Raw genomic sequence first — 13,918 nt, forward strand, 5'->3', positions numbered from 1 at the left:
GTTTGGTCTGTATGAACATCACATAACCGACTAATTATGATTCAAAACCTGTCATCATCATCAAGATACCTGCACATGCTGCTCTTCCTGGAGCCGGTGCTACTAGGAGAGGATGGGGGTGTCTGGTAGGACCAGCTGAAGTCAGACCCCTTTAGGTCCCGGATCACCTGCAAACACAAAACCAACACGTATCACTCAGCAGCAGCAGCAGCAGAGCCGCAGAGCAGCAGAGCAGCAGCAGCAGAGCAGCAGCAGCAGAGCAGAGCAGCAGCATAGCAGAGCAGCAGCAGGCGTGGACGTCACTGACCGCTGAACAGACCATGATAGAGATTTGTTCCAGGAGACGAAGCCATGTTATTCACCCAGCAGTGCAGCATTCAAACCATGCTACTCACTCACAATGTTTGTTACATGATGGAGAACAAAGCAACAGAGAGCTACACCGTGATGACCAGTTCTTTTCCATCAGCAGCTGCAGATGTCGCCTCTGTTCTCCTTTTAAGCTGACTCCATCTTCATTCTCAGGTGATTTAATCAACCCTCATCCATGACCCTCCCTCTGTGATCTCACATCACAGACATGAGCTGTGTCTGCCCACAAATGCAGCTGCTCTGATACGAAAGGTGCTGCAGATATATTTATCATCTCTGACTGTGGCATGAGTCATTTCCACATGCCTGACCAATCTGTGTCCAGCAGCAGAGATGCATGTCAACACTAACCCCATCATTTCAATAATAACGTCAGATACTTTCACAAAACTTGAATTAAATGTTTTATTTTAGATCCTGCCATCTAAGCTGTAAAAACACATCACTAATAAACTCCCACAGCCCATCTGTTGGTTTAGGTCTGCAGACTCTAAGAAAGTCACTTCTGTGTGGTTTTATTTTTAGGAAGAGCTTCCTGTCGTCTTTAAACAGCTGCTCCGCATTAAAAAGTGTTACTCAAACAGGAGGACACAGTGCATTTGTTTAGGATTCTCTGCAGCAGATGGTGTGGATTCACGGTAAAATGAGGTGCTGTGCAGATCCTTGGAAACAGTTTTAGGACAATCATTCAGGCTTTGCACAGAAAGTTATGACTCAGGATGAAAACAGAGAATGATTCTTTAAAACCTAATAATTGACAGTTTTTTTTTTTTTTTTATGGATACATGTTAAAGAAAATGAGCTTGTCCTGTTAAAAAGCTGACCAATAATGCGTCAGATCAGCTGTACTACAGCAGTGTTACCTGCTCACTGGCTGGAGGCAGCTTGTGTGGGTCCTCGGTCAGCACAGTGAGGTCATCAACGATGGCCTGGAGGTGTGTGATCTCCCCCAGCATGGCAATCTCTACGTTCTGGGGGAAAGAGCAGACAGTCTGAATCAGAAAAACACCACATCAACAAACTCCCAGTTTGTTTCTCAGCCACACAAAGGCCTCATCTGTCTCACCACCACAGGCTGCAGCAGGTTAATGAACGAACAGTAGCGCCCCCTCTCCTCCAGGAGGGCTCTGCGCACCGCCTGCTTCTCCGTCTCCTCCATCAACAGATACAAGTCGGTCACATCCTGCATGGCACTGTCCAGCTGGGGACGCAAGTTCCCCCGGCCTGTGGGAGGAGGGCAGGGGTGAGGAGACGCAGGGGAGGGAAGGAGAGGAGGAGTGAAGGAGTTGAGAGAGGAGACAGAGAGGAGAGAAGGAATGAAGGAGTGAATCCAAAGGGTGGGTGGTGATGACAGGAGGGAAGCCAACGCAGAGCAGGGAGGACAGACAGGATGAGAAATGAGAGATGATTAGGACACATCGTGATAAACTCTCCCTGTGCTGGAGGTCACTGCGCTGACTAACACCACGTGGGTTCATGAACGTGAACATGAACATTTAAGCCATGATGAGGCGATGAAGAGCAACTGGTCCTGAAGCTGAATCAATCAGACACACAGCGATAAAATGCTTCAAGTCTTTAAAGATGGAATGGCAACATGACGCTAACAGACACTGAGGATGGAGGAGGAAACAGCATGATGGTGATCATGAGGATGGAAAGTTCTGGATTTAAACAAAACCAAGCTGCCAGGTCAAAGTCCTAACCCTGCAGAACATCTTCATGGTGTTTGATCTAGAATGATCTTTAACACTGACAGGAGCTAGCTCAGGATTTTCATGAAGACATCTTATGTTGATCTGCTTTTCACGGCTGCCTCTATCATGCGGGTTTAACACACACACACACACACACACACACACACACACACACACACACACACACACACACACACCAACAAACACACACACACACACACACACACACACACACACACACACACACACACACACCAACAAACACACACACACACACACACACACACACACACACACACACACACACACACCAACACACTCAGTGTAGCAGACAGACATGAGAAATTAAGTAGAATAAATCTTTGCTTATTTTTATCACGCCCAGTGCCAACTTTGTTGCTGCCCCCTGCCCCGAGTGTCCACAGCTGACGCCGCCTCCCCTGGCTACGCATGCAGTGACAAACTGACGTTTACTGTGACACATGATGCAGCTCCAGCTTGGCTCCTTGAACCAGCACTGAATGAGCACTGATGGAAAGGGGGTACGTGAGGGCTGAGAGGAAAAACAACTTCCTTCATGTGGTAATCCTGCAGACCAGCCTGATGTCACACATATAACTGCTAATGTAACGCTCTATCTCAGGGGTCTGCAACCTTTACTTTCGAAAGGGCCATTTTGCCTCAGCTCACGTGGATGAAAGTCATCCAGAAGCCACAAAATCTACTTTATCTTCACATTAAGACAAAAAAGCTATAATCTGTTCAACAATTATATAAGCTTTTATGTTAATGAAATTGTAAATGTAATTTTTTTTTTTTTTGGGGGGGGGGGGGGGTTCAATAAATTTGCAAATTTAAGGAAAAAAAGGAATTTGTAATGTGATAGATTTAATATATATGCAAAAATCAATAATTTGTTAAATCCCCCCCCCCCCCCAAAAAAAAAGGGAATTATTTTTCTTAATCTGCAAAACTCTCAAAAAAAATTAAATAAAAAAAAAATGAAAAATTGAAAAAAAAACACAAAAAAATAAAAGCTTTATTTCAAGGGGTGATGCATTTAAGTACAAAATGTTAAATTATGATTTTGCTTAGAGTCTGTGTTGTTTTCATTAATTCCCTCTGTAAGAATTTTTTTTTAAAAAACCTGTATTTTAATATTATTTCAAAGCTACAAGGAGCCACTGCAAAGGAGTCAAAAAGCCGCATGAGGCTCCAGAGCCGCAGGTTGCAGACTCCTGCTCTATCTGATGCTTAAAAATGACCCAGCAACGCTGAGACGTCCAGGGCTATTCTTTGATTGGCAGGCTGGGTTTGGATGATGGTTGTAACATACCTAGAAGCTCTACGGCCAGGATAGTAAGATATGAAGAGAGGAGAGTGTTTGGAGCAGGCGGGGGGAGGAGAGACAGAGGAACAGGCAGAGTTAGTGTCAGTAAAGCAGGAAACATCACATGCTAATAAGCAACCTGACTTCAGCTGATAACAAGCAGCGTTAGAGGAAAATCCCAGAACAGCCAGGAAGAGGATCTTGTCTTTGATTTATGGGACAGACACTGATCAATCATCCACAGCCTCTGACACTCTGCCAGGCTTCTGGATTCACTGCAGCTGCTGTGTCAGACTCTTTCCTCCAGATGGCGTCATATCAATCTGCAGCACAGCTACCCACAGTCACAGAGGATGTCTCACCTTTTCTTGCCTTCTTCTGCAGTTTGATAGTGTCCAACGACTTCCTCTTGATTTCCTGACGTGATCGTTTGTATTCTGCAGAGAGCACAACCAAAGCACATTTCAGACCCTGTCCGAACCACGCCGCTGTGAGGGGATTGGTCCCTGCTTGTGTTTCACACTTGCTCACCTTTGGCGTGGTCTTTGTCCAGCTGGTTGGCCGTCTTCTTCCACTCCTCTATCCGGTCCTGGAGTGGCATCACCAGGCCTTCCATCAGAGCGCTGAAGCAACACGGACGCAAAGTAAAGCATTACTCTCTTTCCACACCACAAACCCACCCAGTGGAGATGGCAGTGTGAGAGGAGAAGGGTCTTGAGCTCACTATAATCCCCTCCAGGCAGGAGGGGAGAAAATTACAGTGGAGGGGTAAAAATGAAAGAACAGGGGAAGGGGCACATACTTGGTAAAGTGGCGTAATTTTGCCTCAATGCTACGGTGGCGCATGCACATCCTGGTCAGAGCGGAGCCCACGTCCCTGGTGGCACCTGGGAGAAGACAAGAGGAATAAATTATCACCTGTGATACGAGAGGCTGACAGATCAACCTCACATTCTGAGAGGAGACGTTGAGGAGGGGGTCTGAAAGCTCTAATCCTCTCCTGACAAAGTAATTAATGGGAGAGGTGTTTCCAGCTGCAGCCACAAGGGGGAGCAGAGCAGACTATAACACAGAAGAGAAACTTCCTGTTCCTTTTGGGGACAGCAAATGTGACACGACGAGGCCTGAAATTAAAAAACCCTCCTCCCCCCTTCACCACACATGATTTCCCTCTGACACTTGAAGATGGCGTGCGAATCACAGAGCTGCGTAAACAACAGCTTGTGTGAACGGGTTACTGTACTTTTCCTCTCTGTAATTAAAAACGTGGATTTCAGCCCCCAAAGCCCAGACTGTCCCACCGCCTCACTGACGGCTGGGGTATGTGGCTGCACTGATCCTGCTGTAATCTGGGCCACATAAGGCTAATCTGAGGGTCTCTGGACACACACACACACACACACACACACACACACACACACACACACACACACACACACACACACACACACACACACACACACACACACACACACACACACACACACACACCGAGGAAAAGCGAGAACGTCTTTCAGAAGCAGTCAAACTGCAGTGTCAGGATGAGCCACTATCTGTGCTAATGGTTATTACAGCACATACACAACAAATGTGTTCATGTGTACGTGTGGACAGGTGGAGTGATTTACCAACCCCCCACCCAGCCCGAGGTTTCACCCCTCTATCCTAGAGGGAAAAGGAGGGAGCTCTGAAAGGGGATATCCCTCTATTCTTCCCTGCCTGCTCTGGCCTTCCTGTTCTCCCTGTTTCCTAAACACACAACACATGCAGGGCCAGACACAGACAGGCAGACAGACAGACAGGCAGACAGGCAGACAGGCAGACAGACAGACAGGCAGACAGACAGACAGGCAGACAGGCAGACAGGCAGACAGGTAGACAGGCAGACAGACAGACAGACAGACAGACAGACAGACAGACAGACAGGCAAGCAGGCAGGCAGGCAGGCAGGCAGACAGACAGGCAGACAGACGGACAGACAGACGGACAGACAGACAGGCAGACAGGCAGACAGGCAGGCAGGCAGGCAGACAGGCAGACAGGCAGACAGACAGACAGACAGACGGACAGACAGACAGGCAGGCAGGCAGGCAGACAGGCAGACAGACAGACAGACAGACAGGCAGGCAGACAGGCAGACAGACAGACAGACAGACAGGCAGGCAGGCAGACAGACAGGCAGGCAGGCAGGCAGACAGACAGACAGACGGACAGACAGACAGACAGACAGATAGACAGAAAGGCAGACAGACAGACAGACAGGCAGGCAGGCAGGCAGACAGACAGACAGGCAGGCAGACAGGCAGACAGGCAGACAGGCAGACAGACAGACAGACAGACGGACAGACAGACAGGCAGACAGGCAGGCAGGCAGGCAGACAGGCAGACAGACAGACAGGCAGGCAGACAGGCAGGCAGGCAGGCAGGCAGACAGACAGACAGACAGGCAGGCAGACAGGCAGACAGACAGACAGACAGACGGACAGACAGACAGGCAGGCAGGCAGACAGGCAGAAAGCAGCTTTGACCTGCACAAAACAATCTGCAAAAGTCTGACCCACAGGCTGAAACATAAAGAGACTCGTACAACAGGACAGAGATCAGGAAGTGAGTGAGGGATGCTCAGGATGCTTGTTCGCTGAGATCCGTGCCTCATCTGTCAGATAGAGAAACTGGGTTAGCCTCTCCAGCCCACATCACATCACTCTGCCAGTGAATCAAACCCTCCACAGGTCATGTGTGAGCTCTGCTGGTTGTTACATCAGCTCACACAGACCAGCAGACCTGGACTCCATCTCACAGAGATGTTTTCACTGGGCAGGTGTGGAGTAACTAAAAGGGTCTGTGTCCCGGGGAGAGGTTTGATGTGTTCCTTAGCATGATGGAAAGCAAGAGGAGGGGAAGGGGGTTAGAGGTCATCCAGCTGTATCACATAGCGGCCTCACACACACATCAGGGAGGGATGGAGCTAACATGTGGAACCAATACACAGAGCTGGGGATAAAAATAGAAGGAGAGGACAGACTCTGGCTCCTCTCACATAAACTCCTGACTCCCCCCTGATCCTTCTCAGGTCTTACAGGACCAGAGGTTTCCAGGAGAGGACCGCTCACACATGCACACAAGGAGGGGGGCTTTTCCAACACAAGCAGCTGAACCCAGGTAACCTGTGTGCAGAAAGGTGAAAGGCACCTGGAGGACGCTAGTGATCAGGTCGAGCATTTCTCCTCTTAAAAGCATTTCTCATCAACTCTAGCAGGATGGAGAGGAGGAAGAGGAGGAGGAGTAATGTTCCTAACCTGTTTATCTCTTTAACAGACCCTCCCAGTGTCACAGCCCCAACCCCCTCCACTCTCCCCTGTCCCATCCACACCTGCCAATTTCTCCTCCTCCTTCTCCTCTCCTCCTCCCAGAGGGGAGATCAGCTGACAGTTGAATCCTGGGGACGTCCAGAGGCTTCCTGCCCATATTCAGGAGCAGCACTGGCCTCTAGCCTCCAGCAGACAGGGATGGGGATGGAGGGATTCACTCCCACTGCACACTGCACAACACGCCGGGCAGACACATGACCAACAGATGAGAGAGGAGCAGGATGGAGCTTAGTCAGAGATTTGTTTCTAATTGACAGGACCACTGAAGAGAAACAGGAAGTGAGAGAGGAGAGATTGGGGGCAGACGTGCACCAAAGGGTTTGGAGCGGGACTCTGACCTGTGACTGATGCATCAAGAAGCCGCTGACACAGGGCTGAGCCCACCAGCAGCTCCCACCACTTCCCTGCAGGCTTACAGCAGGAATAAAGAGCCAATCATCCACTGAGATCTTTTTTTTTTTCAATTTCTCCGTGAGTGCTTGACTTTGCATGAAAACAGCTAAAAGTGCCTCAGAGCTGGGAAAGTGATCATTTGGCAGACGTGGACCCTCTGGGGCTTCAGAGGGAGCAGTGCTGGCCTCATGGCAGACACCCACACGTGCATGAATGAAGCAAAACATGGACCATGGCCGAGGAGAGCGCTTACGCAACCCAGTAATATATCTTCAGATTCAGAGCTGTGGCTGTAGGTGCAGAGGCTGACGGCGCCTGCTTTAATACGGCCTTTCTCAACATAAACAGAGAGCAGATCTGCTGCGGCAGCTCAGCTCTGTGTGGGATTCTTGGTGGGAAGGTCAAGCCCCCCCAGCTGGGTTAAACTGGGAACCTTAAGCTCCAGTATCCCAGATCATGTGGCTGTGGTCTTAGTGATTAGAGAGCGGTTCCATCCAGACCTCTGGTTCTGATTAACTCCTCTGACTCCTCGGGGAAGGAGCGCTGGTTTAATAGCCTGCTTTATGGGGGCTCTCCTGCCAGGAGCCGGGAGCTGGGAGCTCCACATCCACAGGCCTTGTCCCCTGATGTCTCCAACGTGGAAGCTCAGCCTAGCCATCCCCTTCTCTCAGCACGTGAGCCCTGCTGCTCGGCTCAGGTTTCATTTGCACTCCAGACTAGAGAACTGGACTAAGATCTGCTGTGTCGGGATTTGGTGGGACCTGTAGCTCCCTCTCTCTGCTTCCTGTGTCAACAAAGTGTGTTTATGTGGGCTACAGAAGGTACAGAACATCCACACAGAAACACTTCCAGGAATATGAAGTCCTGTTCCTCTCAGTGATGGGAATAACATCACCTGTTAGACCACAGCCAGGGGTCACGTTGGCAGCAGAGTGGCAGTGACACGTCCCAGCCAGCAATGGATAAAAAGGGGCAGAGGGAAGCGAGAAGGAGAGGACCGGATGAAAGAGGGCACACACTAAGGAGTCTCCAGCTGGTGGGTCAGTCGGGGGGCAAAGGAAGTGTCTGCCCGCTGCCACAGCTGCAACACACACTGCCAGACAAACCCGTCCACGCTTACCCCACCAAACACAGCAGCTGATGAGCAGTGGATGAACGTTAGTGTGAAGTTCTTTAATATCAACATGGTTTGTGTTTCTTTGGCAAAGAAAACATCATACACAGCTTATCTTAGTGCAGAAGAAAGAGAAACAGCTCAACAGCTTGACTTTTTCCATTTCATAACCAGTTGAGTGAAAACGCATCAGAGATCCCTGAAACCAAACCCTGACGAAACATCAGACATTCAGCTCATCACACACCACTTCAAAGCACAGCTGGAGTCTGCGGCTGTGTCTCAGAGGGAGGAGCATTAACACGTAGAGCTGGAGTGGAGTGGAGAGGAGAGGAGAGGAGAGGAGAGGAGAGGAGAGGAGAGGAGAGGAGAGGAGAGGAGAGGAGAGGAGAGGAGAGGAGAGGAGAGGAGAGGAGAGGAGAGGAGAGGAGAGGAGAGGAGAGGAGAGGAGAGGAGAGGAGAGGAGAGGAGAGGAGAGGAGAGGAGAGGAGAGGTGTTTGGAGGCTCCAGTGATGGAGGTGGTCTGCAGACCTGCTGCATGAAAGAGGGAGCTGTGTCTGGAGCACTGTGAGTGCTGGGGCACAGTGTGCAGCCTCTCTTTTCCAACAAGGGTTAGCTATTCAGTCTGACTCCAGAAAGTAAAAAGGTTTTAAAACTGTCTTTGGCCGTGAAGGCTGCTTCACTCAGCATCCATCCGGGCATCCCCAGCCTGACACACATTGAAAGAGACTGAGTGAATGTAGATCTGGTTCAGTAAACAGTCTGATGTATGCTGACAGTGTTTCACATCAAACTAACTTTGTTGTTGAAATCTAGGCCAGAGTAGTCTGTCTCTTTCCATCAGTGAGACTTTAAACCAAAGTTTGTGTGAAACACATTTAGCACTGAGCAGCTCGCTAACAGAGTAAATCTCTCCTGTTTGATAACAAAACTGAAACATAACCATGTGTCAGGCTTCAGTCAGGACTTCTCCTCTCCTTCCTAAAGACTGAACCTGTGGAGGTGGACAGAGGGGGAATAACCACCCTGTGAAAACACATTAAACCTTTTGTTTCATCACATTATATAGCTGTACATAAATGTTTCTCTCTTTTCTTATTGAGCATGTTTTCGCCTCCTTCAATCACACACACACACACACACACACACACACACACACACACACACACACACACACACACACACACACGCCTTCACTATCATAGGAGCCATTTTACCTCATCTCACCTGTATCAAAGTCACTCTGGAGCCATGAAACTTTATAAGACCTGTTTGTAGAACACCATTCAAAATGTTTTTTCTCTGTGACAAAATATGTTATTCCTAAAAACTGTTTCTGAGTATCTGTGGTGGAGTCAGAGGAAGCATACCCCACTAATAAATCCATCACAGCAGAACAATAACGTAACACAGTAAAGAAAGAGCAACAATGGAGAACATCCAGCAATCCGCTTTCTTTGTGATTGGCATGTGGCTCTTTGTTACAATGTAAACATGTCAGGGTTACCTGTTGTTCTTTATTACCACTGTCCCACAGGAAGTGACAATTATTTCCACCAATAAATAGGCTGCAGTGTTTCAAGCTCCACCTTCTAGGGTCTGGCGGTATGTCTGGCACCCCAACAGAAGGAAAGCAAAAAATGGGATTGTACGGGACAGTAAAGGAAATTCCACAAAAAGCATGTTGTATTGAGACAAACTGCACTGAACCGCTTAGTGGAAACAGGTCTTATAGTAACTCCACACCAGCCTCTAAAGGCTAAAACACAGGCTAAAGACTAAAACAAGAGCTTAAGGCTAAACCACAAGCTAAAGGTTAAAACACAAGCTAGGGGCTGAATAACAGGCTAAAGGTTAAGACACAGGCTAAAGACTAAACCACAAGCTAAAGGTGAAAACACAAGCCAGGGGCTAAATAACAGGCTAAAGGTTAAGAAAGAGGCTAAAGACTAAAACACAAGCTTAAGGCTAAACCACAAGCTAAAGGTTAAAACACAATTTACAGGCTGAAATACAGGCTAAAGGTTAGAACACAGGCTTAAGGTTAAACCACAAGCTAAAGGTTAAAACACAAGCTACAGGCTAAAATGCAGGCTAAAGACTAAAACACAAGCTAAAGGCTAAAGCCTTAAACAAGAGCTTAAGACCAAACCACAAGCGGAAGGTTAAAACACACGATAAAGGCTTAAACAAGAGCTTAAAGCTAAACCAAGAGCTAAAGGCTAAAACATGGAATAAAAGCTAAAACAGGTCAAATGCTGAAATACAAGCTTAAGGCTGAAACACAAGCTTTGGGCTAAAACAGGAGCTTGAGGCCAAACCACGAGCTAAAGGCTAAAACACAAGCTAAAGGCTAAAACACAAGCTAAAGGCTATAATAAGAACTAAAAGTTAAAACATCAGCTAAAAGCCAAAACACAGGCTAAAGAGTTAAACATTAGCTAAAAGCTTAAACAGCTAAGGCTAAAAGGGCTAAACTGTTTGTGCCACCCACAGTCAGCAGTTATTCTGCAGTGGTCTGTTCAAACTTGAGAGTCTATCAATAAAATGAAGAGCCAGGTTACGTCAGCTCTGCTTGGTGAGGTTGGAGTTGGTAGATGAGCTCTGGTAGGACAGAACCAGGATTCACTAATAATGCACGTTACAGACACGTTTCAGTGCACTGGGCTGTGGGGAACAGATAGTCTGCTCACCTTCTGGACACTCAGCTACCCCTAAAAGACTGAACAAGATTTAGATACCTTTTTATGACTGAAGGGAAAGAGGTCCATGAAACGACAACACATTATCAAAGGAGGAAACAGCAGCTCTTTACATTTTCCATGGAAATACTCACAGTGAATAACATTAGGACTGACCAAAAAAAAACAAAAAATCTCATCCAACAAGTGACATAAGCAAAGACTTATGAAACAATCCAAAAACAACATTTAAAACAGACAAGCAGTGTGTAAATAAACACAAAATGAAAAATGTCAGGGTGGAATTTTGAGGGAACATGTGTGCTTTCTAAGCTGTGTCTGCCTTTGAGTCATTTCCAACAAGTCTAATAAAAGACAGAGGAAACAGCCTCAGGATCAGTTGTTTGACACACACACATGGTCCATTGTTGTCTGGCCGGTGCACAAGTTCTACTTCAGAGCCAGAAACAGACAGAAACAGACAGACAGACTTACACACACACACACACACACACACACACACACACACACACACACACACACACACACACACACACACACACACACACACACACACACACACACACACACACACACACACACACACACACACACACACACACACAGGCCCTGATGTGGTGTAAACATGATCTGGAGAGCATTAGGATGAAACTGAGGAGGAGGAGGAGGAGGAGGAGGAGAGGACGGGAGGAGGTGGCGTCTTCTGTTGGAGCAGCTTCCTGTACAGAATCATACATGCTGCTATAAATAAACCTCCAGATGTGCTTTTATCCCAGTAGAGGCGGAGAAAACAAGACCATGTTCTTTTTGAGACACTGGAAAGTTGTTTCATCGTGTTTCAGGACAAAAAGAACAAAGTAAAAACCTCTCCCTGAGCTGCAGGGGGCGCTATAGAGGAGCCCACGTGTGACACAAAGGTGCAAACCAGATCAAAAACTCAGACAGTGAGACAGCAGTCTGTGAATGACTCATGTTTAATGGAGCAGACCCTGGAGCCAGACCAATCAGATGAGTCAGGCTTTACACCCTCTGCAGTCAGGACGTCTTTATCTCAGCCCACATCATCCTGGCCCCCTCCTGCTCTGCCAACGTGGCTGCACCGCCGCTCATTTCCAAACAATCCTCCAAACAACACTGACATCACCACCTCCTCCACCGCTGCTGCTGCTGGAGCAGTGCTTCCTTCACTCCATCCTCCCACCTGCTGCTCAGAGGAAGTCTGTTACTGTGGCATCCTGTGATTCTCTCTGTGGTGTGTTCACCTCACACCACCACACTTGGCTCAGACTAAGTCCAAGCAGCTGCTCCCTCTGCACCTCATTGTTACCAGATAGTAACAGCACAGTGGAGCTGAAGCTCAGGATCAGGCTCTATGAAAGCTGAGGGTCATGCAGCATCAGGGGCCGTGGCTGGCTGAACACACATGAAGGAGTGAAGTTGCTGCTTGCTCATTGGCTAAAGGATCAGCTACTCCCTTTTTCTCTTTTTAGGTTCAACTGATGAAAAGTAAGTATGAAATCATGTTTCTATGAAGCTCATCTTTGGGCTTTATAAACCCATTAGTTCATTCATTCATTCATTCATGAGTTTGAACTTAGCGTGACTCCACTAGCCGTGCTCTTCTGTGAATAGAGCTGTTGGTAGTAGTTTTTGTTAAAGTTACAACTTTCTTTTTCTGACAGTCGTTTCACTGACTTTGATTCAATAAAAATAAACTAATCCCCTTTAATATTGCAATAAAAATGGTAGTTGAAACACCAACATTTGGAAAAATCTCTTTAAGTTGAAAAAAAAGTTTCACAAGGTATGTTTTTTCTGGAGTATGGATATTCAAGTTTATCCCAAAAGTTCAATGCAAACACCTTTTTCTGACGTTAATAACCAGAGGTTAACAACAGACACACACCCCTTCACCTCCTCAGCCATGATCCTCTTCAAGAAGTCTCTAGTATATGTCCACATCCCCACATATAGGAATGGGTACCAAGATAGGGACTCTCATAGGTACTGACTGAATTCTGTCTGTAGTGCCGAATACCAATTCACGTAAAATCAAATGGTACCACGTTTTGGTACCTGAACACATCCTCAGGACTGTGAGGGAAAGGAAGAGTAGGTGATTTTTCATACTGCACATGAACACAGCATTGCAAGTTTATATATTAAAGAATGAATATAGAAACTGAAAAAATTAAGATTTTATTAATGAACAGATTCATATTGATTACCACATAAACATACAAAAGTACCAAAAATTGATATTGTTGAGTACCGTTACTGATTGCCAGATACAGGGTATCAGTACCGTATCATTCCAAATGTGAAAGGTACCCATGTCTCCCACATACAGACTCTGACGTTCCCATGATATCAACTCTGCTGTTTGTTCTGTGTTCAGATGCTGGTGTTTCTGAGCCTCAGTGAAGGCATCAGGGAGGCTGTGAGTGGGTCAGAGAGCAGCAGGAGGGAGGAGCGGAGGTGTGTGTGTGTGTGTGTGTGTGTGTGTGTGTGTGTGTGTGTGTGTGTGTGTGTGTGTGTGTGTGTGTGTGTGTGTGTGTGTGTGTGTGTGTGTGTGTGTGAGAAAGAGTAGATGAGCTGGAAATGATGATTTTCTGATTTTCATTTAGTGTTTTGTTCCAGCCTGTTTGGAGTTGGTGGGTCACTGCCGACGATGACCAGAGAATAAAAACACAAGTGTTCACCAATCACCACTGTCATCATCACTGCAGTGCCCGGACAGATGTTACAATATTCTAACACCCTCTGCCTTCATCGGCTGACAACATCAGCAACCCATCAAAATGACAGTTCAGGTCTTCAGATGTTTGAGATATCTATGGTTACCATAGTTACAGACCTCCTTCCTCTTTCAATTATTCATTTTCTAAACCACTTATCTTGTTCAGGGTCGTGGGTGGCTGGAGCCTATCCCAGCTGTC

At 47.2% G+C, this 13,918-nt stretch overlaps 1 protein-coding gene across 3 annotated transcripts in view; it reads right to left on the reverse strand.

Moving 5' to 3' along the window:
- The window catches only part of mtss1la (MTSS I-BAR domain containing 2a), a 36,426-nt gene that overhangs the window by 9,417 nt on the left and 13,091 nt on the right, over window positions 1-13,918 (reverse strand). For all 3 annotated transcript variants that reach the window (XM_074677554.1, XM_074677552.1, XM_074677553.1), the window contains exons 4-9: window positions 4,202-4,286; window positions 3,931-4,022; window positions 3,762-3,836; window positions 1,439-1,596; window positions 1,236-1,343; window positions 70-167 (exon numbers count right to left, since the gene is read on the reverse strand). In XM_074677554.1, the coding sequence (XP_074533655.1) occupies window positions 70-167; window positions 1,236-1,343; window positions 1,439-1,596; window positions 3,762-3,836; window positions 3,931-4,022; window positions 4,202-4,286 (616 nt within the window). The remainder of the gene's footprint in view (window positions 1-69; window positions 168-1,235; window positions 1,344-1,438; window positions 1,597-3,761; window positions 3,837-3,930; window positions 4,023-4,201; window positions 4,287-13,918) is intronic.

Source organism: Halichoeres trimaculatus, unplaced genomic scaffold (assembly GCF_033239565.1).
Source record: "Halichoeres trimaculatus isolate MK-OKI-2021-1 unplaced genomic scaffold, fHalTri1.1 fHalTri1_scaffold_10, whole genome shotgun sequence".
In the NCBI taxonomy this organism is placed as follows: domain Eukaryota; kingdom Metazoa; phylum Chordata; class Actinopteri; order Labriformes; family Labridae; genus Halichoeres; species Halichoeres trimaculatus.